The sequence below is a fragment of the Canis lupus genome, chromosome 9 (genome assembly GCF_011100685.1).
Source record: "Canis lupus familiaris isolate Mischka breed German Shepherd chromosome 9, alternate assembly UU_Cfam_GSD_1.0, whole genome shotgun sequence".
In the NCBI taxonomy this organism is placed as follows: domain Eukaryota; kingdom Metazoa; phylum Chordata; class Mammalia; order Carnivora; family Canidae; genus Canis; species Canis lupus.
The window spans coordinates 2748322-2775740 of record NC_049230.1 but is presented as its reverse complement, the minus strand read 5'-3'; the positions used below and the strand labels follow the sequence as shown (position 1 = coordinate 2775740).

The window sequence follows — 27419 nt, the reverse complement described above, 5'->3', positions numbered from 1 at the left end:
TTATCTTCCTGCCCCAGGAGCCCCTTGGCATCATCTAGCCCCACACGCTCTGCCCGGACACCTCCGGGCCCTTGGGAATCCCTCCAGCTCTGTGAGCACCGGCCCTGTGCAGGCTGCGGGGAGGGGGCCCCGAGACCCCAGAGCAGCCCTAGGCAGGGACACCCAGCCCTGAGCCCGGGGACAGAAGGGACCCAGCAGAACACGCGCAGGCCTGGGCTGAAAGCCACCCCTGGGCCTCCTCCCAATTCAGCCCCAGGTGGACGAGAAAAGCCCCACCGGGGGCCTGGAGCAGATGGGGCGGGCTCCGGACCCCTGCCCGGCCCACCATCTGTCCTGACAGTCGGCCCATCTGCCGGGGCAGCCCCTCCTCCCGGCCCACCATCTGCCAGGCTGCTCGGCCCGCCTCCCGGCTCCACCAGGGCCCTCGGGAGGGGACGGGGCAGGAGCCAGAGCCCAGACCTGGCTGCCTCGGACCCACCCCATCTGGCACCCCGAGGGGCAGGGGACAGCAGGAACCCAGCCAGGGAAGGGCACATCCAGGCAGAGGGCGGGCAGGAGGGGACCACGGCCACACACCCCCTGCCCAAGCCTGGGGCAGGAGGTGTCCAAGCTTGTGGGCACCCCTGCTGGAGAGGCCTTGGCACTCCCGAGGCCCCACCTGCCCTGCCCGCTCCGCCTGCCCTGCCCGCTCCACCCGCGCCTCCCTGGCTGGCGGCTCCTCCGGGGCCCCTGGGAGCTGCGGCACCAGCCCCTCCCTGAGAAGGAGGAAGAGAAATCTCCCTCCGGGACCCCAGGGCAGCCCGGTGAGGCCCCAGCTGCCCCTGGGAGGCCCAGCAGCCCGGCCCCCCTGTTGGCAACCCCCAATCTCCCCACCGGCAGCTCACAAGGAGCCAGGTGTGGAGGGGGCTGGCCCGCCCTTGGAAGCCCACCTGGGCGCGGGCCTTCTGGGGCCCTTGGGGGGCCACGGATGACAAATGCACCCGAGAGATCCTGAGATGGCCCCTCCGCCCCTCCCTCTGCCTTGGGCCCTTTGCTCATGAAAGCCCCCAAGCCCCCTGGACCCTCCCTGGACCCCTCACAGTGTGACATGATCACTGTGCTCGCTTGTGGGGCTGGTGAGGGGGGAGGAGGAGAGGGATGCGCCCCTGGTCCTCATGCAGGGGCTGGCGGAGTGAGGGCAGGGGTCAGGGCAGACCACGGGGCTAGAGGGCCCGGCTGTGCCTGGGCGCCTCCTGGCGGGTCAGACAAGCGTGGATGGTCAGTCCCCGTCTGGTCCCACGGCCCCCACGCCCCACCCCCTGCCCTGAGCAGCCCCCAGCACAGCCCCGGGCAGGGCAGGGATGAGGAGCACGGGAGCCCCCAAAGCTATTGCATCCCTCTCCCTCTCCGGCGGCAAGGGGCCGATCCCCGCCTTCCACCCATCAACACCCTCCTGCAGGACCCCAGGAACACTTGCTCCGCCCAGCCTGATGGAGGAGGCCCTCCTGACGATGCACCATTCACCAGGCACCTTAGAACCCGTGGACTCCCTTCCCGCTCCCCCTCCCTCGTGCACCCACCAAGTGGCCACATCACTCCGGGCCCCCCGCCCGCCCGCAGCTGGTTAACCAACAGGCAACAGGAGTCTGTTTGCAGGTGGAGACAAGCCCACCCCCAGCCCTGGCAGCAGGCTGGAGCCCAAGGGGCCCTGGGTGGAGCTGGGGGCTCTGGGGGACTCTGGGGGTCACCGTCGCCGGCACAAGCTCACCGGGTTTGGGGACAGCACCACCAAACCCACGTCCACGCACTCTGTGGGGCACCGGGGGCTCGGTCCTTCCCTGGCTCCCGGGGCCTGGCTCGGGGGCACCCGAAACTAGGTGGGTTCAGAGCCAGTTGGGCGGATCGGTGGCTGGACACCACCACCTGGTGGCCCGCTCAGAGACTGCAGAGCCACGCCACGTTTTTGTTCCAGTTCTGGGGTTTTCAGGCGAGGGATTTCTTTCCCTCCTCCCAGCAGGGCCCCCGGAGGCGCAGCACCCCTGCCCCCGCCCTCTAATCGGACTCCGCTTAGACAGGGTTAGTTTTCAGGGGCCGCAGCCCAGGCACTTCAAACAAGACGGAAAGTAAATCCACGAAGAAGGAGCTTCTCCATGTGAACCCCGGCAAGGCTAGGGCGCCCGTCACCCCCTGCCCTAGGGAGTCCCCCTCCCACCCTCGTTGCTGATGTGACAGGCACCCCTGGCCTGCCACCTGGGAGGGGGGGAACCAGAAAAATCCCTGGGCAACAGGGACAGATCCAGCCCACAAAGAACAGCGAGGGGGATTGGTTAAAACATGCGAACTACGTAAAATAGAGAAATATGTAGAAAAAGAGAAAACAAAACAAAATTTCACCGGAAACCCAGCGGACGTCATAGGCCCCCCAACCTTACTTTGAAACGCATTCGTGAAAAGAAACGAATTAAGCGTGCCCCCTCTTGAGCGGCCCTCCAGGGTAACCCAGCTGGTGGGGACGGTGCGCTGTGATTAACTGGCGTCTAGCGACTCACGGCAGGGGGCGGTGCCATTCGGAGATCACCGATTCGAGCTCCCGTGTCCTGATTATTTCTCGCGACAGTCCACGGATGCACGAGACCATCGATGAAAGATGCTACTGAGGAGCTGGGTCATGACGACCTGCCCCAGGGTCACAGGTGAGCCCCAGCGTGAGACACATGCCCCCCCCACCCCCCGGGAAGGGCTCCAGGCGGAGAGACGAGCCTGCAGGGGCCCAAGCTTCCACAGCTCAACTTCCGTTTCCAGGAGAGAGGGGAGCAGGTGATGGAGAACGTGCAGCTGCCGCACAGGACAGCTGATGTGGCAGGAGGGAGGCGGGGGCGGGGGCGATGCCCCATCTGGGCCAAGAGAGGTGCAAGAGGCCCCGCAATGACCCTTCCTGTGCGGATCCCGTCTGGGACCCGATTTCAACGATCCAGCAGCCGGGGCCTTATCTGAATGCCTCAGATAAGGCATTCCTGCTCCTTCCGACGCTGTGCGCACAGAGCCGCAATTAGGTCACAAAGTTTCCCGGGTTTGGAGAGTTGTCCCCCCACCCCGGCCCCCTCGACGTCTGCGGGAGCAAAACCGCAGAAGGTCTGCGACGGCTCTGAGGATCCTTCAGGCCAAGGGAAGGGGAAGTGAGGCGCCCGTGACGCTGCTCGGTAACCGTCAGGCGGGGGGACGCGCACAGGACAGCGCAGCGTGTATTCCACGATTCGGGAATTATGAAAGCTTTCGTGACGCAAACGCCTCGAAGGGAAGACCCGTCCTGTCTCCTGCAAACTTCCCCTGACGTGGACCTTCTGCTGGAAGCATCATCGCGAAAGCTGGCACCCGTCTCCTCTCTCTCTTTCTCTCTCTCTCTCTCTCTCTCTCCCTCTTGGGACCTGTTTTGGGGAGGGGACATCTCCGGTGTCATAGTTCATGGTCCCCGAGTCCCCTGCGTCTGTAGGGCTCCCGCAGCAGGGCTGGGCACCTGGGCGGAGTCCCTGCCTGGTCCCCACCAGCTCGCACACCCTGGGTCCCTGAGCTGCCCGAGCCGGCTCCGTCCCTGGTGATAAGGATTTGATGATTTAGCGTCATCTTATCCGCCACAGACAGCAACTTAGATGTGGTTGGTAAAGAACCTTCTCAGCTGGCAAAGCACCTTCTCCGGCCACCGAGGACCCCTGGTCCCCCACCCACCGAGGGGTGCCGTCACCATCCCCCAGAGCAAAGGTGCGTGCCCCGCTTCCTGCACGCTGGGGGGATTCGTGGCTGCGCCCACCAGCAGCTCCTCCGGGGGTCACCGTCCCTGTCCCCACCTACCTGCAAGCCCCGAGCAACCCGTCCGGGAGGCTCATGAGTTTCAGATCTCCGTCTACACCCCCGTCGGCAGCACCTCCCGCGTTGCCTTTCACACGGTCAGCGCCCTGTAAATGCTGGCTGTGCAGGGCGGCCCGCGGACAACACGGGCTGAGACGGAGGGTCACCGGGATGCGCGACGATTAACACCTTGCGTTGGGGCGCGTTAAGGAAGTGAAGCTACACGGGACATAACACCAGCCCCCAAGGAGATTTCCTGAACCTTCCCCTGAGGGTCTCAGCGGCCAGGGCATGGGAAGGACACCCACGCTCTTTCCACCGCCTTCCCTGGGACCCGGGCCCGGGTGGGTCACCGCGGCCGGACAGTGCGGGTTCTCGACTTCATCCGTCTGCACCCAGTGCTCGGCCCCACACCCTGGCCCTGGTCACCAAGCATCCTGCTGGCGAAGGACTCTGTGACAACAGCAGGGCCTGTGTCAAGGGGGTTTCTCCGCCCGAGGACCTTGACTGCACAACAGGGACGCCACCCTTCCCCCAGGTGGGGGCAACGAGCTGGGAGGAGCGCACCCAGCAATGACAGGTTAGCCACCCCTATCTGCCCGGCATGGCCAAAGGGTAGTCCCTTATCTGCCCTGGCATGTCCCTTCTTCATTATCTGGGCATAACCAGCATCTACGCGGCTATAAAATAGACGGTTCTGGAGATAGCAGGTCCTCTGAGCTCCCCTGAGGTAAGAGCCTGTGACCGCGGCCCCGATGGACCCAGATGCCATCTGTCATCTTCCATTGCCCAGTGTCCAGAAGGGCCTCGACGGGCGCTGGCCACCGGGCAAAGTCAGCACCGCCACCCGCCCTCCGCCCTCCACCCTCCGCCCCCCGCCCAGGGTGGTCAGCTGCTTGGGAGGGCGGAGGAGGGACGGGCGCCCTCTACGCTTTGCAGAGAGCCCCAGACACGTCCCCAGGCCCAGCTGCCCGATGGCCTCAGGGTCCCCCCCCCGCCCACTCAGCCACCAGGGCGAGAGGGGGAACCTCCAATGCCAGCACACCCTGGAATCACGCTTGGGGGGTTCCAGACCTGAGTCCTCCTGGAGGCCATGGTGCCATCAGAGGCCCGAACCAGCTGCAGGTCTGAGAAGAAAGCAGAGGCAAAGATTTATGCCTGAGACACCCAGGGGGCCAGTGACAAAGCAAGTTCCAGGAAAAAAAACCCTCACGATTAGCTGCAGGGAAGACGGGCTTGTCAAGGGGGTGACCAGCCCGGCCAGGCAGGGCCAGGAAAGGGGGGGCCTGAATGCACGCCCTCCCCACACATACAGGCAGACCCTGGGCCACCTCGGGGGTCAGGTGGAAGGCAGGGGCATACCGTCCAGTCCCCTCGCTCCGTCCCCCTCTGCTGTCCTGCCCCAATCCGCTGAGTCTCCCACCCACACAGCCCGACCTTGTCTTCCAGGAGCCGAGTCTCTGAGAAGCTGGGCAGGTGCCCACTCAGGCCTCGGATGCCCAGGATGAAAGCTCCTGCTCCAAGGACAGGCACCCCGATGCTGAACCCCTCATTTCTCATTGTCCCCCTTGTGATACTGGGGTCTGCTGGTGCCGGGGACGGGGTGCAGGGGAGCAGGACAGGCCAAGGAGGCCTCACCAGGTGCAGATTCTCAGGGCTGGGGGCAGGGTGGGCCGCAGGGTCCCCCAGCTGTCCACAACAGGCCTGGCCTAGCACGACCCCAGTGTTGGGCTGAGCACCGGGGTGTCCCCCCGTCTCCTCCTGTACACAGCCCTGACAAATCACAGCCCCAGGTGAAGCAGCGGTGGCACGGGCAGAGGCAGTACTGGAGGGGCGACCTGCATCCCCACTGGCACCTGAGGCCACCAAGGCTGGCAGCCCGCGTTTCACGGGAGAGTCTGGCCAGGCCTGGCTGCGGGACCGGGTGCCACCCGCCGAGGCCCCCACTGCCTCCTTCCTGGGTGGCCAAGTCCTTCCCCGCTGGTCTGTCCTCAGTGGGAACACAGGGCCCGGGGCCACCTTCACCTCGCAGCTGGGCCGGGCTAATCCAGGAGGTTCTGGCCCAGACTGGGCCACGGCCCAAGCTCCCCAGCCAGGCTAGGTCCCCATCCGTGGTCGGCGTCACCCCGGCCCCCCTGGGGTTCTCAGAGCCAGTCGACAGGCGAAGGGAGGAACCTCCTTCGTGCCAACCCAGGAAGTGACTTGTTAGACCAACAGGTGCCGCGGGGCACTGGCCAGAAGCCCAGGGAGGGCACAGACGGAGGCACACACCCCGCCCATGGGCCCCCTCTGCCCCCCGCAATCCTCCAAGGAGGCCCCAGAGGCGGGGTCATGCTGAGTCTGGGCATCCAGCCAGCCCAGCCCTGAGAGGACCTCACACTCTTTGGACCCAGGAGCCCACTCTCGTGTGACACGAGAGGAATGATGATGTGGGGAAGAGCCAACAGAGGGCAAGAGGAAGCCGGGAGAAGGTGAGCGCACGGACCAGCAGCAGAGCCGATGGAGGGCAGGGGTGGAGGAAGGAGGTGGACAGAAGGCTCCGAGCGGGGTGACGGCCCCAAAGAACAGCCAGCTCTGCTCAGAACCCGCCACAGAGCATCAGCCCGCAGCCCCCAGGGCTCAGCGGCCTTTGGGGCCTGCTGGGGGTCCAGGGCACAGCCCCAAGCCCGGGTGGGTGGGAAGCGATGATGCGGGAGGAGGGCTGGGGCACCCCAATCCCCAAACCCAGGGCCTCGGGGGTGTGGCTGGTCCCACAGGGAGGCGGCTGATGGGGAGTCAGCGAGGTCCAGCAGAGCCTGGGGGGGGTCCCCAATCCTCAGGGCTCAGTGCAGGGGCCCTGCTGGCTGGAATCCCCACGTCCCACCCCGCGTCCCCGCAGGAGGATTTCCGTTCAACAGCCCACCCCTCACTAAGCAATAAGAGGGAGAAAGAATCAAAACTAGCACTGACGTCACGCTCAATCCCCACGGAAGCGGACACTCGTGATGTTCGAAGAAAACCATCTTCGGTGGCCACGGCCCCTTGGCTCGTGAGCTTTAAAATCGTGCTTCTTTTCCTCTCTAGGCTCTTCTGTGTTTTTCAAAAGTTCTGAAATGAGGATGAATTACTTCCAAAACGATCTTCTTAGTTATCACTAAACTCCTAATAAAAGTATTTTACTCGAAAAATATAAATAAATAAATAAATAAATAAATAAATAAATAAATAAATAAATAAATAAAGTATTTTACTCATTTGTAAAATGGGAGGGTGATGGCTAGAGGTTTTATGACCGTGATTTTGGTGGTTCACGTGTCTGCCCTCCACCGAGGGCGGGGACCCCTTGTCCTTGTCTGGAAGCCCCTGACCCAGCTGGGACCTCCCTGGAGTTGTCCGTCCTTTCGGGGGAACTGTCTCTTTACCTACCAGATAGAATCTAGAATTCTCCAACCAAGTGCAGATTCCCCCCTTCACGTCCTTGCATCTCAGAAAGGCCCCAGGATGGGGGCACCCGGGGGGCTGAGCAGTTGAGCATCTGCCTTCGGCTCAGGGCATGACCCAGGGGTCCTGGGATCGAGTCCCTGCAGGGAGCCTGCTTATCCCTCGGCCTGTGACTCTACCTCCCTCTCTGTGCCTCTCATGATTAAATAAATAAAATCTTTAAAAAATAAAAAAAATTTTAAAAAGGCCACAGGATTCCAGAGTATTTTTATTTTTTTTAATTTTTATTTAATGTGCAATTCACATTCATGTTGTTGTGCAACTCTGTCACCACCCCAAAGGGAGGCTCTGTCCCCGTTCAACACTCCATCCCCGGCCCCCATCCTAGGCTCTGTCTCTGTGACCCTGATGACTCTAGGAACCTAACCTCAATGGAATCCTACACCACTTGTCCTCTGGTGACTGGCTGGCTCCTCCTCCAGGTCCGTCCGCGCTGCAGCAGGTGTCCTTCTTGTCTGAGGCTGCATGATAACCCACTGCATGGACAGACCCTCATCCGATGATGGACACCCGCCTTGCTTCCGTGTTCTAGCTCTTGTGAATCACCGCTGTGAACACGCTGTGAACACGGGTGTGCAAACATCAGCCCGGGTCCCTCAAGGGGGACACCTGCCCGCCTGCCTCTCTCATTCATTCCCAGTGGTGGGGAAATTCCAAGTGGTTCGAAAGAGGTGAAAAGTGGTTCGGCAAAAGAATCACAAAGGCCCCGACTCTGCCTGGGGCCATGGGGAAGAGCCCCCAAGGTGGGGGCGGCCCTTGGGAAGGCGATGGGAAGGGGAGTATGCAGGTGTCCCCTGGACACGGGCCTGGGGGATCCACATGGCAAGCGTGGAGCTCCTGGAAGCCCCACCTAAGATCCTGGGTTTTGTCCTTTATATGATGGAATCAGGAGGGGGACGGGAACAGTCTCGCTTTTATAAATGTTGGTGGGAATGGAAGTATTTTTCCAGGAGAAAGTCCTAGAAGGCCTGATACAGCAAATTTAGAGGCTGTGTCACTCGGGCTGAGAGACTGGGGCAAGTGGGCATCTCTCCCTCTCCCCCCTCCCCATCCCCAGCTCCCATTCCATCTTCCTCCCTTCTCTCCCCCCACTCCCTGCATGGTGGTCAAGCCCACTGACCCAGGACACAGTCTGGTCCCTCCGGGGACCTCACCGTGCAGAGCCATCCCTACCCTGGGACAAATGGGGCCCTCCCTCCCACCCCACCCCCCATCCTGGAGTCCGGAGCCAGGTGGCCCCAGCTTCCCGACCTCAGGACCCCACCTCCCTGCACACCAGGAGGGAGGCCTGGGGGGAAGGGGAGAGGCCGTGAGGGAGGGGAGCCCCCGGCGTCCCCAGGGAGTACTGCTAACCCACAGCACATAATCCTGTTAAAATATTAATCCTCATTTAGCTGGAGGCGAGGTGGCCGCTGAGATAAAGCTCCTGAGTGGTAATAAAAGGCGCAGCAATTGATAAAGTGGATCGTCGCACTAATAAAATCCCGCCATCGTGAAGGTCGGGTCAGGCCCCTGTCATCGAGAACCACCAGGCAGGTCCCAGCCGCCGGGCTGGCAGAGGTAGGGGGTGACCGCCTCCCCCGACAGCGACAGGAGGGCGCTCACCATGGGGGGTCTGCTCGCAGCTCCAGCAGAGGGAGCAGAGGGGGGCTGACTCTCCTTGGGAAGGAACCCCCAGCCTTGGGCCACTGTCTCCTCCCCCAGGGACCCCACCTGGTCACAAAGATGGTGGGGCCTCCTGGCGGCACACCTGCTGAGCCCAGGCCGGTCTGGCCTCTCACTGCCCCCCAGACACCGGTCCCAGGCTCAACAGCTCAGGCCTCCCCGGGACATGAGGATGAAGCATCCAATGCAGCCCCAGCGGGGGTGCCCAGGGACCGCCTCCCAGATGGCATGGCCACACCCAGGGCCCTGTTTGGGAAAGGTCATCTGCTCAAACTCTGTGTTCCCGTCCCTCCTGAAGGCAGCTTAACAACATAATCAGGCTGCTCTCCATTCAGCGCCCCCCAAAGCCAATAGTGCGTCAGCGACACCACTGCTTTCCTTCCCAAAGGGCATGGACCAGGCATCGAGGGAGACCGTTAGACCCACATTTGCCACTTGTCACCGTGGAAATGGAGAGGGCGGGCTCAGGACTTCCACACTCCCCCAGTAGAGGGGACAGCCCACAGCTGGAGCGCCCGCCCGTGTGCCCAGCCCCCCCACCAGGGCATCTCCCTGGCAGGCAGCACCAGCCCAGGGGCTACATGGGGCCGGGGGGTGGGGCAGATGGGGAGACAAGGATTCCTGGTTTGGAGAAACCACTCCAACTGCTGCATAGAGACAAAGGAGAAGCCACGAGATCTGTCAGAGTCCAGACGCTGCTCGTGCCACCCATGCCTTCTTGCCTTCGTGCCTACTGTGTGCCAGGCACCACACCAGATGGGGACAGAGCCTTGCTCATGGCCAGAAACAATGGCGCTGTCGCTTGTCACACCCAGCTCTTGGTCCCTAATATCCCCCGCCAACAAAAGGAACCAGGCCCCTTGAGAAATGAATACACTAAGAGGAGCCTGGTGCGTCCTGGGGTCAAGGAACAAGGCGACAGGCATGACAAAGGGATCCAGGCGCCAACGGAGAGAGCTCCGGGTGGCCAGAGATGGAGCAATCAGAGCAACAAAATCAATCAGGTGGCAGTGGGTTACATACTGGTATCAATTATTGAACAGATGAATAAACAAGGAGAAGAGACAAATCTGCTCAGAATTCCAATGTCCGTAGATACTCGGCCCCCACAGAGGTGGAGCATGACCCCTCAACTCCTGAAGAGGGGGTGGCACACAGTGACCGTCCTTCCAAAGAAGAGAGAGGGCAAGAAAGAGTGGCTGCCCCGCGGAGAGGCCTGGTGACACTATCTTGGCCAGGGGATCAAGGCCACAGCAGCAGTGATGAGTCATGTTGATAGGATGTACCCTTGATATGATATAATGGGAATGAGGCTTTTTATCTCTGTGCCCTTCCTCCCAAAAACCCATAACCCCACCCCCCACCCCGTCTAATCAAGAGAAAAAGAATAGATAATTTCAACTGAGGGACATTCTACAAAGCGCCTGCCCAGCACTCCTCTGAACCGTCAAGGTCATCAAAAAACAAGGAGAGTCTGAGAAACTGTCACGGCCAAGAACCCAGGAGACCTGGTGATGACCTAATGGGATCCTGGAACAGAGCCAGGGCGGTAGGGCCCTGAGGAACTCTGAGCAGAATACGGCCGTGTCGATACTGAATAGAGTAAGAACTCCCCGATATTGCTCGCGTGTCGTGCGAATACACCGCAGAATGTACCTTGGAGGAGGGGAGGAAACCTGGCCCGGGGTAGGAAGGCACTTGACCACCTTTGCAATGTTTCCATAAACCTAAGATCATTATCGAATAAAGGGTTGATTTCAAACAATGTCTTCCCTAACCAAAAGTACCAAAGATATTTGCACAAATTTCCCTTCTAAGCGTATTTATTCATCCAACAAGTACAGGTTGAGTGCCTCCCTGGGCTGGCCATTGTGCAGGCTCTGGGGAACCTGACAATGAACAATACGGCAAGTCCCGTCTTCAGGGGTCGTCAGGTCTACCCTCTACCTGAACAATGACCAGTGTGCAAGAGAGGTGGCGAAGTCACGAGCGACAAAGATAAATGGTAAATGCCTATGAAAAAGATTACACACTATAGATTCCAGAACAGACACACTGCAAAAGACATACAGAGCCGATTAAGCCCTAAGATTCCATGAGCGTGGGGACCTCCTGGCCAAGGGTCGGAGATGACCAACGGGGAGCAGAAATAAGAAGTGTGACATGGAGAACCTCCCAGCCTCTCTGGGGTAGCGCTTTCAGGCATCATTACACCCCTGTTGAGCACACAAAGGAATAAAAAAACAAAACCCGGGCAGCCCCGGTGGCTCAGCGGTTTAGCGCCTGCCTTCTGCCCAGGGTGCGATCCCAGGGTCCTGGGATCGAGTCCCACGTCGGGCTCCCTGCATGGGGCCTGCTTCCCCCTCTGCCTGTGTCTCTGCCTCTCTCTCTTTCTGTCTCATCAATAGATAAGATTTAAAACAAAACAAAACCCAATGGATACCGTGGGGCAGAGGAGATAGGACAAGTCACGGCTGGTGGTTCCCGACAGCAATACGACTGTAAGGACCCAGCAGCCTTCCCATCCTTGTCCAAGGACCCCTTTCTAGCAGGTGCACCCCAAAGAAGTAATATGAGCGGAAAAGGGAAAAGTCAGTGGTCCCACCATATTCACAGCCCCAGAGCCCCATGACACGGTCCTGAGCGGCCAGTACACTGGTGGCATTTAAAAGTGGTTCAGGGGATCCCTGGGTGGCGCAGCGGTTTGGCGCCTGCCTTTGGCCCAGGGCGCGATCCTGGAGACCCGGGATCGAATCCCACATCAGGCTCCCGGTGCATGGAGCCTGCTTCTCCCTCTGCCTGTGTCTCTGCCTCTCTCTCTCTGTGTGTGACTATCATAAATAAATAAAAAAAAAAATTTTTTTTTTTTAAGTGGTTCAAAGCAGGGTCCTGGAGTCTAGGACCAAGTGTGGGCTCCTCCATTTGCTCCGTGACCTGCAACCTCTCTGCCTCGGTTTCCCCACACAGACAGTGAGGGTATTACTAACACCTGCCTTTCAGAACCTCCTCGAAGCTTGATGGAGACCATGGGCAAAGCCAGGGCTTGGTCAACGGGAAATGCCCTGCAGCACCCTCTTGGTTGAGGTGCTCTTGGGGTCCCTGGAAGGAAAAGGAACTCAATGGACGGTGAGCTACGAGGGAGATACAAAGAGACACAGACAGGAAGGCCGCCTGAGACGTGGAGGCCGGGGGAGCCGACCTCTCCCGCCATCTCCAGGCCGGGCCCACGCAGGCAGGCGAGGGTGAGCAGGACGCTTGGACCCCCGCCGCCCCCACCCACGGGGGCCAGCCGGAAAACATGCGCAGGGCGAACAGGTCGCCCGGGCCTCACCACCCGCACCCCTGCACTCACCTGCCAATCCCGCAGGCACCTGCCAACCCCTGCACGCACCTTAACCCCGCACGCACCTGCCAACCCCGCACGCACCTGCCAACCCCTGCACGCACCTTAACCCCGCACCCACCTGCCAACCCCGCACGCACCTTAACCCCGCACGCACCTGCCAACCCCTGCACGCACCTTAACCCCGCACCCACCTGCCAACCCCGCACACACCTTAACCCCGCACGCACCTGCCAACCCCGCACGCACCTGCCAACCCCGCATGCACCTGCGCCGGGACCCGCGGGCCGCACGCCGACCCCGGTCTGTGCCCCCGCACCAGGGACCACCGCGTCGGCCCGCCTCCTCCCCCTCCCCCTGCCCACGCAGCACCCCGCATTTCAGGTCACCTCTACTTAAACCCGGGAAGGCCTCCGGAGCCCGGGGCGGGCCCTGCTGAGCCCCACGGAAAACCCCGACGAGGACACAGAAGCAAGACGGGGAGCGTGCACGTCTGCCCCCTCGGCGCCCGCCCGCGCCGCCCGGGAGCCCTCCCGGCCCACCCCGAGCCCCCGCAACCCCGCAGCGGCAGAGAGCTGCGGGCGCCAGACTCCCCGAGGAAGAGGCTGGGGTTGTCACGTGACACTTGCCTTTCCCCCCCATTGGCCAGAACGGAGTCACATGGGCGCCCCTCGCTGAAAGGGGTGCTGGGAAATGTAGTCTTCAGCCGTGGCAGCCATTTTATTCTGGAAAGCTACTAGCCTCAGCTCGGGCTCCCCTCGGCCTGCCCCTCGGCCTTCCCCTGGACCCCGCCCCTCCTCCGCCTCACCGCCCTCGCGATCCCCGGCAGTCCTTCACCTGCACGTCGCCCCGACCTGGAAGGCTTCCTTGCCCACTCTGCAGCCTGGGCCTACCTGCCCCGTGGGCCTCCGAGCAGCCTTCCTGGTCCCTCCTCCTGCGACACCGTGTAAATGCTGTCCTCTCCCAGCGCACCTGCCGCCACTCGGACGCAGCTGCCCGGTCCTGCCGTGGAGCTGGCGCCCCGCGGCGTGGGGCCGTGGAGGGAGGCCGCCGCCCCGCCGCCGTCCTGCACCTGCTGTGCCCTGGCCCACCACGTGGCGGCCCCGCCCCCACCCGCCCACGCTGGTTTTAGGAGCCCGAGCGGTCCACCTGTCCCGGGTTGCAGCTGCGGTGCCCTCCTCGCAGGGTGTTTCAGCAGGTCCGGGGATGGGTGGGGGGCAAGAATCTGCACCGGTGGTCCCCGGGCCACCCCTCGGGAGGGTCTGATGGCCCCGCAGCCCCGTGAGCTGGGAAGCGCTTGACGAGAACACCTGCTTGCTGCGGCCAAAGTCATAAGGCTGGGCCGCCGCTCGCGGGTCCACAGAGGAGGGAAAGTTAAATCAGGACGTACCAGCGCCTGGACACCTGCGTGGGAGCAGCTCCTAGGATGTGGCCCCGGTGGGATGCTTGCTCCCCCATCACCCCCCACCCCGGCTCTGGTCTGCGGTCTGCGGGAGTCGGCCTGAGAGTCTCTCGCCCTCTGCCCCTCCCCCCACTCCCGCCCCACAGGCTCTAAAAATAGGTTAGGGACGCCTGCTGGCCCAGTGGTTGAGCATCTGCCTTCAGGCTCAGGGGCTCAGGGCGTGACCCCGGGTCCCGGGATCGAGTCCCACGTTGGGCTCCCCACAGGGAGCCTGCTTCTCCCTCTGCCTGGGTCTCTGCTTCTCTCTCTGTGTCTCTCATGAATAAATAAAATATTTTTAAAAAATAAAATACAGGGAGGATCCCTGGGTGGCGCAGCGGTTTGGCGCCTGCCTTTGGCCCAGGGCGCGATCCTGGAGACCCGGGATCGAATCCCACGTCGGGCTCCCGGTGCATGGAGCCTGCTTCTCCCTCTGCCTGTGTCTCTGCCTCTCTCTCTCTCTCTCTCTGTGACTATCATAAATAAATAAAAATTAAAAAAATAAAATACAGTTTATTTATTTATTTATTTAAAATATTTTACTTATTTACTCCTGAAAGACACACAGAGAGGCAGAGACCCAGGCCGAGGGAGAAGCAGGCACCCTGCGGGGAGCCCAATGCGGACCTGATCCCGATCCCTGGACCCAGGGGTCACGCCCTGAGCCCGAAGGCAGATGCCTAACTGACTGAGTCACCCAGGCATGCCCGAACTTTATTTTAAAAATAAGCTAATTGACAAATTAAAAAACAAAACATTAGGTCAGGTTTTGTCATTTCCTTGGCTTCCCCCCTCCCCCCCCCTCGGCCCCCGCATAAGAATGCCAGACCCTGGAGGTGCCACCGCCCACCAGGCCCCTGCCCCTGCTCACCTCCTCCGACTCCACCGGGGTGCTGCCCCTCCCCAGCCTCACTATTTTACCGGTTTACTTATTCACCAGCACGGTCTGTCTCGTTCACTGCTGTGTCCCCCAAGTTGAGAGCCGTGCCTGACTCACTTCGTGGATTCTGTGAGAGGGAGAGGGACAGAATCAGAGACGGGGAGAGGGGGCTGCGACCCTGAACTCAGGGTCCCTTCCCACACACACCCACCCCCATGAGCACGGGAAATGGGGCAGCCCCCTCGTCTGACCGCCTCATTGATGAAGTCCACAGTGAGGCCCCCTCATCCCCCACGTGCTCTCTGAGCTTCCCCTGGACCCAAGGAGGCAGGTGCGGGGGCCGCTAATCCTGGCCAACAGGCTGGAGCTGTCCTGCCCCATCCCAGGACGCCCCTTCATGGGCGGGGCGGGGAAGGGCACCCACCCTAGCTGGGGCTCCCGCGGACAAGGCCAGCCTTGGGCTGAGCTGCTGGCCCTTGGCTCCCAGGTCTTGGGAAGCCCACCCACCAGCCCTGACCCGGCCATGTACCCCAGAGCTCTCCCCGACGTACAAGCTGGAGGGGGGGGGCCTCCCAGTGCCCTGGGGTCAGGGCGAGCAGGGCACAGGGCTGAGCGGGGCTGGGAGAGGTGGAGTGGGGACAGGCCTACGGGCTGGTGTCCGTCCTCCCCGTGAGGACACAGGTGCACTGGGGGGAGGAGCACCCGGCCCAGAAGGCTCTGCTGGCAATAAAGGGAGATGTGCGAGGGCTGGGCCGGGGTGGCAGGCACGCCGCGGCCAGGGCTGCTTCGGAGAAGCAGGTACGTGCAGTCTCGTGTTCAAAGAGGCACGGACAGGGTAAGTCTGGCCTGCCTGACCCTGAGACTTTGCTCCTCCGCAGGAACCACCCCGGACGCCTTGGTGTCTGGAAGGCCCATCATGGGGCGCCTGGCGGTCCTCCTGGTCCTGGCTCTGGCCGCCCTCCTGGCTCCAGGGGCAGGGGCTCCAGTGGGCAGGAAGGGCACCCGCAACAAGCTGTTGCTGGTGTCCTTTGATGGTTTCCGCTGGAACTACGACCAGGACGTGCACACCCCGAACCTGGACGCCATGGCGCTGGACGGGGTGAAGGCCCGCTACATGACCCCGGCCTTCGTCACCATGACCAGCCCCTGCCACTTCACCCTGGTCACCGGTGAGCATGGGCCTCGGGGTGGGGCCTGGGGCAGGGAGAGGGTTGAGCAACCCAAGGAAGGAAACCCCCCCCCCGTCTGCACAGAGCCCTGTCCCCCAGGGGCCCACAGGGACAAAGGTGACGGGGGCAGGGGACACGCTGTCTCCGGGGAGACACAGCATGGCCAAGGGGGATTGTCAGCAGGCCTTACCATTGGTGGGATCATACACAAGCCATAAAACTGCCCAGTGGTCTCTTTTTAAACGGTGACCCCAACCAAGGTGACAACCCCGGGCGGGCTCCTGGAGGAAGTGAGTGTGGCCGGGTTCCAGACAGGTGGGAGAGATGAGCCTGCGGCCCCCGGATGCCCTCAAACCCCTCAAACCCCCCATCGCTCCTGGAGGTCTAGGGTGCGGTGTCAGCAGGGCCGCGCTCCCTCCGGAGACACTAGGGGACCCTTCCTGCCGCTCCCAGCTCCCGTGGTCTGTCCCTCCAACCCCGTGGGCTGTCTTCCCCCCACGTGTCTCTCCTTGTCTCGTGAGGATGCTCATCCAGAGACGTAGGGTCCTCATCCTAACCTAACTAGTCACATCTGCAAAGACCCTATTTCTAAGCAAGGTTACCCACTGAGGCTCCGGGTTGGACGGGGCCTTGAGGGGTGGGGGGGAGGGACCCTGTTCTGTCCAGAGGGCTCATCCTCACGCCAGTGTTCTGTGACCATGCCCCGCCCCCGCTGCCACATCTGGTCCTCCATCCTGTGTTGCACCTGTTTCCTTAATAGGTCCCGGATGGGGGAAGGGGGCCCACATTTCAGCCCCACTCCTCTCGTAGCTAGAAGTGAATTTTAGACGATATCTCGTGGGTGGAACTCCCTTGGTGCGTCTGGGCTTCTACTGGGGCTTCTGCTGTGTGGCTGGGCCGTGACTGTTTCATACGTTCCCTCCTGCCGGCCATCTGGGTCGCTCCGGGGCTTTGCCGAAAGCCACGAGGCTGCCGATGACATCCCCGCAAGCAGGACCTACCTCAGGGCTGGGGAGGGGTGCCCGTGACCCCCGAGGAACGTGGGCTCCCACCAGCAGGGCAGCGTGTGAGAAAGCCTGCCCGGCTCCCTCCCTCCACCTCCTCCCTCCCCTCGTGTCTCCTCCCCGCAGGCAAATACATCGAGAACCACGGGGTGGTGCACAACATGTTCTACAACACCACCAGCAAGGTGAAGCTGCCCTACCACGCCACGCTGGGCGTCCAGCGGTGGTGGGACAACGGCAGCCTGCCCATCTGGATCACAGCCCAGAAGCAGGTAACGGACGGCGGTCCGGGGACGGGGGACAGGAAGGACCTGGCCCAGAAAGGCCATGAGACCTCGTGAGGCCCACGCAGGCCTTCCCCCGACCCGAGTGCTGGGCTCCCAGCAGAGAGGGGTGAGAAGTGGGTCCCCGAGGGCGGGGGCGGTGCCAGGTGCTGAGGAGCATCCACTATGGGCAGCATCTTCCCCGCAGCCCTGGGCCGCTGGCTCTGGGAGAAGGGGGTCCGGTCCACCCGGAAAAATAACCTCACCCAGCAAAAAGGCGGGTAATGGGCAGCCCTGGTGGCTCAGCGGTTTAGCGCCACCTACAGCCCGGGGTGTGATCCTGGAGACCCGGGATCTAGTCCCACGTCGGGCTCCCTGCATGGGGCCTGCTTCTCTCCCTGTCTGTGTCTCTGCCTCTATCTCTCTCTGAATAAATAAATAAATCTTTTAAAAAGGGGGGGGCAGGTAACGATAAAACAGCTTTCTGCCTTCCCCTTTCTGGATCCCTCCCCGGGCTGGGCAGCCGACTTCCAGAGGGCCAGATATAAGGTAATATAAGGTAGAGGTGGGTTGTGGGGCTGCGCCCCGGAACCCCTCCATCCCACAGCACTCTGGGGGTTTCTGGCCCCAGAGGTGTGGCTTCTCATCGACGGGGTCAAGCGGAGGTTTCCAAGATGAGCAGAGTGAACTTCGGAGCCTACCGCCACCCTCTAGGCAGGGCGTCCACTCAGGTCGGAGTCCTTCACCCTGGAGGGAGCCACCTGGACATCGGGCTCACTCGCAGGAGCTGAGAGCCTGGCATCTCGCGGTGCTTGGTCCACACAGCAGGGCAGCTGGGGAGCAGACACGCAGACAGGGCGAGCACGGACATGGGGCGGAAAGGACAGATGGATCTGTAAATAATGCAGCCATCGATTTATGGGCAAGACAGATGGATGGCCAGGCTGAAGGCTGGAAGGGCAGGCAAGGGGACAGGGGTCGCAGGGTCTGGACGAGACCAGACCATATTAGGGAGAGGCCGGGCTCCAGGCCAGAAGGGGAGGGCGGTCTGGGCAGCTCGGCCTTGGGGCGAGGACCCAGGGCCATGGTGACGATGGGGACACTGCGTATCTGAGGGCACTATTATATCCATTATCTCACTAGCGCTGAGTCCACTGGGCACCCGCTCGCTCTTCCACACAATCAGTACCGGCCCTGGGAATATAAGATAAGACTTATGAAAGGCCTTCCCAAAAAGAAGGGGGTGCCCGCGAGGGGAGCGGGACTGTGAGCGGGCAGGAGGAGAGGCGGGCGGTCTGGGGGCTGTGTGACAGCAGCAGGGACAGGCAGGGGCGAGCCCCAGGGTGCCTGTGGGCTTTACCGCCGCCGCCTTCCCTGGCAGGGCTTGCGGACGGGCTCCTTCTTCTACCCTGGCGGGAATGTCACCTACCAAGGCCTGGCGGTGACGCTGAGCCGGAAGGAAGGCGCTCTGCACAACTACAAAGATGAGGTGGAATGGAAGGCCAACATCGACACGGTGATGAAGTGGTTCACGGAGGAGGGGCTGGACCTGGTCACGCTCTACTTTGGGGAGCCCGACTCCACGGGCCACAAGTACGGCCCCGAGTCCCAGCAGAGGAAGGACATGGTGATGCAGGTGGACAGGACCGTGGGCTACCTCCGTGACAGCATCAGGAGGAGTGGCCTGGAGGACAGCCTCAACCTGATTGTCACGTCCGACCACGGCATGAGCACCGTCAACAAGACCGCCCAGGACCTGGTGGAGTTCCACAAGTTCCCCAACTTTACCTTCAAGGACATCGAGTTCGAGCTCCTGGACTACGGGCCAAATGGGATGCTGCTCCCCAAGGAGGGGATGCTGGAGAAGGTGTACGAGGCCATCAAGGATGCCCACCCCAAGCTCCACGTCTACAAGAAGGAGTCCTTCCCCGCGTCCCTCCACTACGCCAGGAACCCCAGGATCACCCCCCTGCTCATGTACAGTGACCCCGGCTACGTCATCCATGGGGTGAGCTGCCTGCCCCGGGGGGGACTCCGGGCAGGGCGCAGGCTCCTTCCCTGGGCTGCTGGGCCTCTGTCCATTTCTGTAAAAAGTGCCCCTCCCCCCATTTCTCACGCGTCCCCGGTTTGAGCGGCATTGGCCACCAAAGGGACACACCCGTCACGATGCAATAGGAGCGTGTGTGCACGTACACAGTGTACATGTGTGTGAATGTGTGAGATTTGCGTGTGGGCGTGTGCACGGACGCTTGTGTGTATGTGTGGGGAGACTGGCCATAAGAAACCAGAGAGAAGCGAGGGCGAGGGGCCACTGTGCCGTCCACCGAGAGCCGAGGGACCCCCGAGGAGATGCAGGCTGGGCATCGGGATCGGGAAAGGGAGCGCTGGCGTGCACAGGCGCACTGTGCTCACAGCTCCTCCCTGTGTGCTTGGGGTCGGCACCTAGTCTTCCCCGAGGGGCCCTCCCTCGGGCCAGGGATCTTTTGGGGCTCAAGATTCAGAGAAACCCTTCTGCCCCCATGTGTAACCCCCTCCCAGGGGTCCTCTGCCCCCGCAGGGGTGCTGCTGGCAGAGAGGGCGGGTGGGTGGGGAGTCCCTGCAAAGGCTCAGGGCCTTCCCTCCCCGGCAGAGAGTGAACGTCCAGTTTAACAATGGGGAGCACGGTTTTCACAACGATGTCATGGACATGAAGACCATCTTCCGGGCCGTGGGCCCCAACTTCAAGAGAGGCCTGGAGGTGGAGCCATTCGAGAGCGTCCATGTGTACGAGCTCATGTGCAAACTGCTGGGCATCGTGCCCGAGGCCAACGATGGGCTCCTGAGCACACTGCTGCCCATGATTCAGGAAACCAGCAACAGGCCCGTCAGCACCCCGCCGCCCACGCTCCAGGGAACCAGCAGCAGGACGGCCAGCACCCCCGCAGGTAAGGTGCCACCCATCCCGCACCAGGCAGCGCAGACGGCGTGGGCCTGCACCGCCCTGACCAGCGAGCGCCGCCAGCGCGTGGGGCCGCCTTTTCTTTCCCGGTCCCGGACTCCGGGCACATCTCGGGCCCGACACCAAACAGCGCACTCTGCGTGTCCTGGCAGCAGAGAGGGGACAGCAGGTGGATGTAAGCAGCCTTGTGAGGCTGTGGAGACGGTGGGCCAGAGAGGCAGGTGGTTGCCCCCAGGACAGGTCCCGGGGGAAGTCCACCGCGGGGCACCTGCTCTCCTGCGTGGCCACGTGACGGCTCCTTCCGGGTCTTCCTCTATCGGCCTCCCCCCAACACGCCCTTATGGCCACGCCAGCCCATCCCCAGGGGCACAGGTCACCCTGGGAGCTGATGAATGGCAGACCCCAGTGGGGGCCCAGCTGGAGGTGTGCAGGCCCTGCTCAGCAGGGGAGGGGCCTTGGTGAAGGCCAAGTTCAGGGGGCTTTTGGGGGGGTGAGGGACATGCTCCCACTTCTCTCATTCACTGGATGCTCTGAATTTCCTCAGGGTCTGCCCTCCTTCCAAGTGGCCAGCCCCCTTTGGTGATGGGAATGCTGGTGGCTGTGATTCTTCTGGCCAAGGTCGCATAATGCCCACCATTCAAGGTCAGAAGCCCAGGAGGTGGAGGGGAGGATGGGCTGGTGCTCCCTGCTGCTCCAGCCTGGCGCCCCCACTGCTGACCTGGGCCCCCACACACCGAGGCAGAGAGGCGTCAGTCCTCAGGAACCCCCGCAGGCCCCCTCCAGCCGCTCTGCCCTAGGCTTGGAGCAGGTCTTCCCAGAGCAGCAGGGCCCATGAGACCCGAACCCTCCACAGCCTCCTCCCTGCCTGCCTGCAAGGCCTCCATGCTCCACCAGGGAGGAGTGAGAACTCTGAAGCCATGGGGGTCAGGTGTGCAGGGACAGCCCAGGGGGCAGGGGTCCTGGGACACAGGTGGACTCAGCTTGCTGTGTGACAGCCCCACCTTGCTTCTGCCCTGGGGTGTCGTGACCCTCCAGCCCGAGCAGAAGCACATCACGCACGCATTCCTTCCCAGACCACACAGTGGGAGCCTGCTTGGGGTCAGGCCCTGGTCTGGGCTCTGGGGATCCGCAGTGACCCAGGCAGCCTGAGCCCTGCACCCTGGAGTTTGTGATTTAGGGGCCACAGGGAATGGGCAACAGGAACTGAACATATCAGTGAGGGATGACTGAGCCGGGGTCAGGTGTCAGGGCAGGGAGAGGACAGGGGGCCACGGGAGACCTGGATGAGGATGAGCCGGCCACGGGATCCCGGGATGGGAGAGTGAGTGAGTGAGAGCCCCCTAGGTGGGACTGGTCCTCACGTTCATGGAAATGAAGGGAGGCTGGTGCTTGGAGGCTGGTAGGCGAGGACAGGTACACGATGAGCCTGCCGTGGACACAGGGAGCCCCTGGCCAGGTGACACGGGACACGCCTGATTCGGGACCAATGATCAGAGGAACACGGGACCGCCAGGGCTCGGGAAGAGGGGCGGCCAGTTAGGACGGTCCCTCGGGGGTCTAGACAGAACATCCGGGGGGCAGAGTGGACTTGGGGCTAAATGGACGGGTCCAGATACCTTTACCTGCAATTTCCTCTTGGGTTTTGTGGAGACCAAGATTTCTGGTCGAGGCAGTGATGCAGGAGGTTTCCTCCAGCCTATAAAACACACCCACGGACACTCGGGTTCTGCATGGAACCTGAGAGGTGGGCTCAGACCTCACAGGCCAGGAAACTGCAGCAAAACCAGGAAGATGACATGACTGTGCGCTGGGTCGGGGGGGGGGGGGGGTGCCCCGGAAGCGTGCCAGCAAACCCACTCTCCAGCTTGTAGTACAAGCCCCACCCTGTGGCCTCTGCCCACCTCTGTGGTGTAAATGCTCCCACTGAAGCCAGTTTCACGCTCCCAGAGTTGGGGCCGCAAAGGCCAGGTCAGGAAGGGCTGCAGAATCGGCCCCGGAGCTGGAGCCCATGCCCAGCACGGAGCTCAGAGCCCTGGGGACCCCCCACCCCACGTGGGCTGGCCACCACGGCCGCTGAATCCCGCGCAGAACCAGGGCGGCGCCCGAAGGACTTGCCCCTCGTCTGAGAAACGTGGCCGCCCTTCCCTGTGCGCCAGGGGAAACTGAGGCACCCTCAGGCCCTCCACTCTTCAGAGTCTGCAGTGTGTGTGGCATGACCCAGGCCCAGGAGAGTGCCCCCAGCCTTTCCCCCCCACCCCCACCTGCACCCACGCACGCCCTCCTGGGGCCAGCTGAGGGTCCTCAGTTCCCACAGCGGCCCTGCTCACCCCACCCTGACACCTTTGCCCATCGCACTTCCCACCACTCCCAGCCTCCCTGCACCCAGGGGGCCCTCACCCTGCCCCGCCCCTCCCTCCAGCCAACAGCACTTGTTCTTCCAGGACCACCTCTTCCAGGAAGCCTCCAGAAGCTACCCTCTCACGGCCTGAGTCTGCTGGATACTGACAGACGGACGGGCCTTGTCTCTTCGCCTGACCACAGACCTCAGGGTCCCCCCAGCTCCAGCTGCAGCCCCAGCTCAGTCGTTAGGGTGCTGGCAATAGGGACCCTTCCCAGGTTTAGGTCTGGGAAGGTGGGGGTGGGGCTCCTGGGAGGGGGGTGCAAGCGCAGGGCAGGCTTTAGGGACCCGGCTAGGGACCTCCGCCCCATGCCAGTGCCCACAGGCCGGCCGCTGCTGCTCAGCGGGGATGAAGGCTGCCGGGTGGTGGCTGTGAGATGCGGACCCTGCTGGGGTCCTCTTGGCCTGACCTGACCGGTTGGCCCCAGGCTGTGACCAGTTCCTGATCCCTTAGGCCGCTGGCAAACCCGGGGAGGCCCGGCTGGCCTGCTGGGGTGGGGGAGAGGTGCTGCAGAGGGGAGGACAAGGCCCTTTGTGAACCCACGGGAAACCGGAATCTCTAAGCCACGTTGTTCAACCAAGGAAATAAAAATAATTTTAAAAAGATGAAAACAGGGCAGCCCGGGTGGCACAGTGGTTTAGCGCCACCTTGAGCCCAGAGCTGGATCCTGGAGACCAGGGATCAAGTCCCATGTCAGGCTCCCTGCAGGGAGCCTGCTTCTCCCTCTGCCTGTGTCTCTGCCTCTCTCTGTGTTTCTCGAATAAATAAATAAAATCTTTAAAAAATAAAAAAATAAAAAGATGAAAACACAGCAAATAGTAGACCATCACCAGTGGGGGTGGGGGCGGGGAGGGGGAAAGTGCGCACACCGGTGCGCCTCTAGACGTAATCATCCCCCTGGAGGGGCTGCCTGGGTGGCTCAGTCGGTCAAGAGTCTGCCTTGGGCTCAGGTCATGATCCTGGAGTCCCGGGATCAAGTCTCGCGTCGGGCTCCCTGCATGGAACCTGCTTCTCCCTCTACCTGTGTCTCTCATGAATAAATAAAATCTCTTAAAAAATATTTTTATTTATTTATTCCTGAGAGAGAGAGAGAAAGAGAGAGAGAGAGATGCAGAGACACAGGCAGAGGGAGAAGCAGGTTCCACCCAGGGATCCCTCCAAAACCACTTCCTAAGAGCAGGAGCTTTGTTGTAGAGCGACTCCTACTCAGCCTGTCCCCACTCACAAGCTGTGACCCTGGAGTGGCGGTCAGCCTTCCCCACCGAAGGGCAGGCACGGCCCCCTGACCTGCCCGGATAATGCGGAGGCAGGAGCTCCCTGCTGTATCCATGGGCAGGGTCCGTAGGGGGCTGTGGGCCTGTCCAGGGCAGCTCCCGAAAACAGACCCAGCATAACAGCGTGACACCGCCTTTGAAGGGTGGGTGGGCAGGTCCCGCGTGTTCCTCGCCTGGGAGTCCCGCTCTCCCCTCCCTGGGCCACTTCCACCCGTGACTTGTCTCCACCCCCAGCCCCAGGATCCATCCCAATCCACCCTCGGCAGCGGCCTGACCAGCTGCCCGGAGCGGGAGCCCTGCCTTGACCCCAACGGCCCGGTGTTCCTGGCCCTGCTTCCAGCACTTTTCCTAGAAGGAATGGCTCCCCGTGGCAGCCGCCCCTGGGGTGCCCAGGCCAGCCGGCCTGCTCACAGCAGCTCTGACTCTGGCCAGGTCCTCATCCGCTGTGGGCCTACATTTCCCATTTGTGCGGCTGTGGGGTGGCCCTGGGGCGCGGACCCAGCTGTGCGCCCCCCCCCCCCACTCGCTAGGGCACTGCCCTGCAGCCCCAGGCCAGTCGCTAACCACTGGGCCATTTCCTCGCTGTAAAACCAGAGTAATAACAGCAGCGTCCGTCTCTAGGTTGGTCCTAACGATGAAAACTGGGGGATCCCTGGGTAGCTCAGCGGTTTCGTGCCTGCCTTTGGCCAGGGCGCAATCCTGGAGTCCCGGGATCGAGTCCTGTGTCAGGCTCCCGGCATGGAGTCTGCTTCTCCCTCTGCCTGTGTCTCTGCCTCTCTCTCTCTGTCTATCATGAATAAATAAATAAATCTAGAAAGAAAGAAAGAAAGAGAAAGAAAGAAAGAAAGAAAGAGAAAGAAAGAAAGAAAGAAAGAAAGAGAAAGAAAGAAAGAAAGAAAGAAAGAAAGAAAGAAAGAAAGAAAGAAAGAAAGAAAGAAAGAAAAGAAAAACCGATCCGAAGTGGGCCCAGCCCAGGAACAGCCCATGGGTGTCGCTTCAGGACTTAGCAAAGAGACGGGCCGGCGCGGGGACAGCGCCACAGCCGCGTTGCTTTCCGTCCCCTCCACGCCTCGAGCCCCACCCAGCACAGAGAGAACCCAGGCCGCGTGGACGAGCCTATCGGGGTGCAACGGCCCAGCGCGGTTTCTCTGCCTTGTCTGTGTCTTTATGATCACCTTGGGTTTGGGGTGACGACTACCGATTGTCCATTCATGTCTGTTATTTCTCATTTATTTCCTCTGAAAATTAACCTGAGTAAAAAAGGATGAGTTAAGGGGTCCTTGGGTGGCTCAGCAGTTGAGCGTCTGTCTGCCTTCAGTTCAGGTCGTGATCCCAGGGTTCTGGGATCAAGTCCCGCATCGGGCTCCCTGCAGGAAGCACTCCCTCTGCCTGTGTCTCTGCTTCTTTCTCTGTGACTCTCATGAATAAATAACATCTTCAAAAAATTTTTAAAAGGATGAGTTAGGGGCAGCCCCGGTGGCCCAGCAGGTTTGGCGCCGCCTTCGGCCTGGGGCATGATCCTGGAGTCCCGGGATCCAGTCCCTCATCCGGCTCCCTGCATGGAGCCTGCTTCTCCCTCTGCCCGCGTCTCTCTGCCTCTCTCTCTCTCTGTGTCTGTCATGAATAAAAATAAATAGAAATCTTAAAAAAAAAAAAAAAAGATGAGTTAATTGAAAAGAAAAATGTCGACTATGTAACAGCGTGGGTGGCCATGGACACGACAGGACATAGTAAAGGAGGGGAGCCAGAGGCAAGCCTGCGGGAGGCGCCCAAGCTCGTGCCTGCCATGGGGCGGCCCTGGAAGCCTCCGTAGGGCAGCCCCGGGGTCCCTGTGGCGGGTCCCCAGAGACACCCCCCAGGGGAGTTCGGGACACGACTGGAAACTAATGTTGTAATTCGCTGTACAAAGTTCGTTCTACGATCAGCCCAGCTAAAAACAAGTCAGGAGAAAACTCCGGCTGCAACAGAGCAGAGCACTGCATTCTGGAGCCACATGGAGGTGACCCAGCACGGATGGCAGCGTCCACACACAGCTGTCGGGCGGCGCGAAGCCTTTGTTGAATTTAGCCCAGAGTCCAGCTGCCGGCAGGAACGGATGGAACATCCCAGCACTGACCCGCCAGTTCAAGAGGGACAGGGTGTGCGCCTGGGACACTGAAAGCCCCCTTTGTCAGGCGGCCTCGCCCCTTCTAGAGCCAGCCCTGCATGCTGTCACCAGGAGGCGGCGCCCTTGCCCTCTTCAATACTCCCCTGAAGCCTTTCTCCAGCAGCTTCTGAAGTAGGGATTCAGCACCTCGGGTTCCTCCAGCGGCTCCTTCCCCTGCTCCGCTGAAATAACCACGTGGAACCTTAGGGGACTGGTCAAAGAGTATTCGTTTCCCCACATTTTTTTTAAGTTTTTATTTATTTATTCATGATAGACAGAGAGAGAGAGAGAGAGAGAGGCAGAGACACAGGCAGAGGGCTCCACGCCGGGAGCCCGAAGCGGAACTCGATCCCGGGACCCCAGGATCGCGCCCTGGGCCAAAGGCAGGCGCCAAACCGCTGAGCCACTCAGGGATCCCCCGTTTCCCCACATTTTTGATGGAGCCCCCAAGTGAATGCTGTTAGTTCAGAGAGGTAGAACCTTCCAAATCCGGTTTCAGGATCTGCTGAGGGAAGGGATCAGTAGCCCCCTACTGAGCACAACCGCCAGGCTGGATCCATGCTTTTCAGACACAAGTGTGCCCCAGAAGGGCTTTGTCAGGTCAGAGCCCCTGCAGGTGAGCCTGAGCGCACACGTGTTTCGGGATCGGTAGGTCTGGAGTAGGCCTGGGAACCCGCATTTCTGACTAGTTCCCAGGTGATTCTCCTGCTGCTTGTCACAGGACCACACCCGGGAATCACTGCACTTAATAAAGGTTATGGGGACGCCTGGGGGGGCTCCGGCGGTGAAGCAGCTGCCTTGGGCTCAGGTCATGACCGCAGGGTCCTTGGGATGGAGCCCAGAGTCGTCGTCTCCCTGCTCATCAGGGAGTCTGCCTCTCTCCCTCTCCCTCTGCCTCCCCTCCTTGCTCATCCTCTCTCTCTTTCTCAAACAAATAAATAAAACTTTAGAAAACCTTTGTAAAAAAAATAATAGTTACGAATGAATGAATAGAAACTGGTCTGACCCAACCTCCTCAGGTTAAAGAGGATTAGGATGGAGGCAGTCAGCGCCCCCCACTCCCACCGCCTCACTCCATCCCTGAGCAGAGGTGGGAGGGGGAGCACAGGTACCCCAAGTTCAACCCCGGTAGCCAGGCCAGCCCTGTCCCTCGGGAGCTGCTTGCTGATGCACGTTAAGTCTACTCTTCCAGAAGCCAGGGAGCTGCCGGTCACTGAAGGGGAGCCCGTGTGCCCTTCACCCGCGGGGGGCCCCCTTCGGCCCACCCGCCTGGGACCCAACAGGAGCCCCCGAGAGTCCGAGAACCCTACAGCCCAGGCCCCGCCCCTCCGCGTGGCGGAGTCACTTCCCGGGGCGGGATCCGGGAGCGCCCCGCCCCCTGCGCCTTCGCACCCAAGGGCACCACGTGCTTCGCGCATCCTCTGGCTGCCAGGCGGGACCGCGGGGCTCGGCAGGTGCCAGCACCTGGGGCCGCGGACCTGCCGGGCGCCCCCGCAGGTGACTCTCCGGGGCATGGGGGCAGCTCTGCGGGAGCTCCCGTTGCCATGGTTACCGCCGGGAGGCGCGCAGCCGCCGCGCCGGGAGCTGGAGCGCGG

At 61.6% G+C, this 27419-nt stretch overlaps 1 protein-coding gene and 1 long non-coding RNA gene across 2 annotated transcripts; one reads left to right on the top strand and one right to left on the bottom strand.

Moving 5' to 3' along the window:
- Positions 1–7495: 7495 nt before the first annotated feature.
- LOC111097273 lies at positions 7496–13402 on the bottom strand. The gene is made up of 2 exons (XR_005364136.1): positions 13204–13402; positions 7496–7861 (listed from the first exon to the last, which is right to left on the bottom strand). It is a non-coding gene; the product is annotated as an uncharacterized LOC111097273 (long non-coding RNA).
- A 2130-nt stretch (positions 13403–15532) lies between these two features.
- On the top strand, positions 15533–23019 carry ENPP7 (ectonucleotide pyrophosphatase/phosphodiesterase 7). The gene is made up of 6 exons (XM_038546391.1): positions 15533–15800; positions 16931–17076; positions 18449–19075; positions 19697–19991; positions 20550–20647; positions 22447–23019. The coding sequence occupies exons 1-5, from the start codon at positions 15548–15550 to the stop codon at positions 20630–20632; spliced, it is 1404 nt and encodes a 467-aa protein (XP_038402319.1). The 5' UTR covers positions 15533–15547; the 3' UTR covers positions 20633–20647; positions 22447–23019.
- Positions 23020–27419: the final 4400 nt, after the last annotated feature.

Excerpts from the sequence above, each read along its gene's own strand:
- ENPP7 (XM_038546391.1), top strand. The coding sequence starts at position 15,548 with ATGGGGCGCCTGGCGGTCCTCCTGGTCCTGGCTCTGGCCGCCCTCCTG. Across the intron at positions 17,077-18,448 it reads GGATCACAGCCCAGAAGCAG|GGCTTGCGGACGGGCTCCTT; the intron begins GTAACGGACGGC and ends CTTCCCTGGCAG. Across the intron at positions 19,076-19,696 it reads CCGGCTACGTCATCCATGGG|AGAGTGAACGTCCAGTTTAA; the intron begins GTGAGCTGCCTG and ends CCTCCCCGGCAG.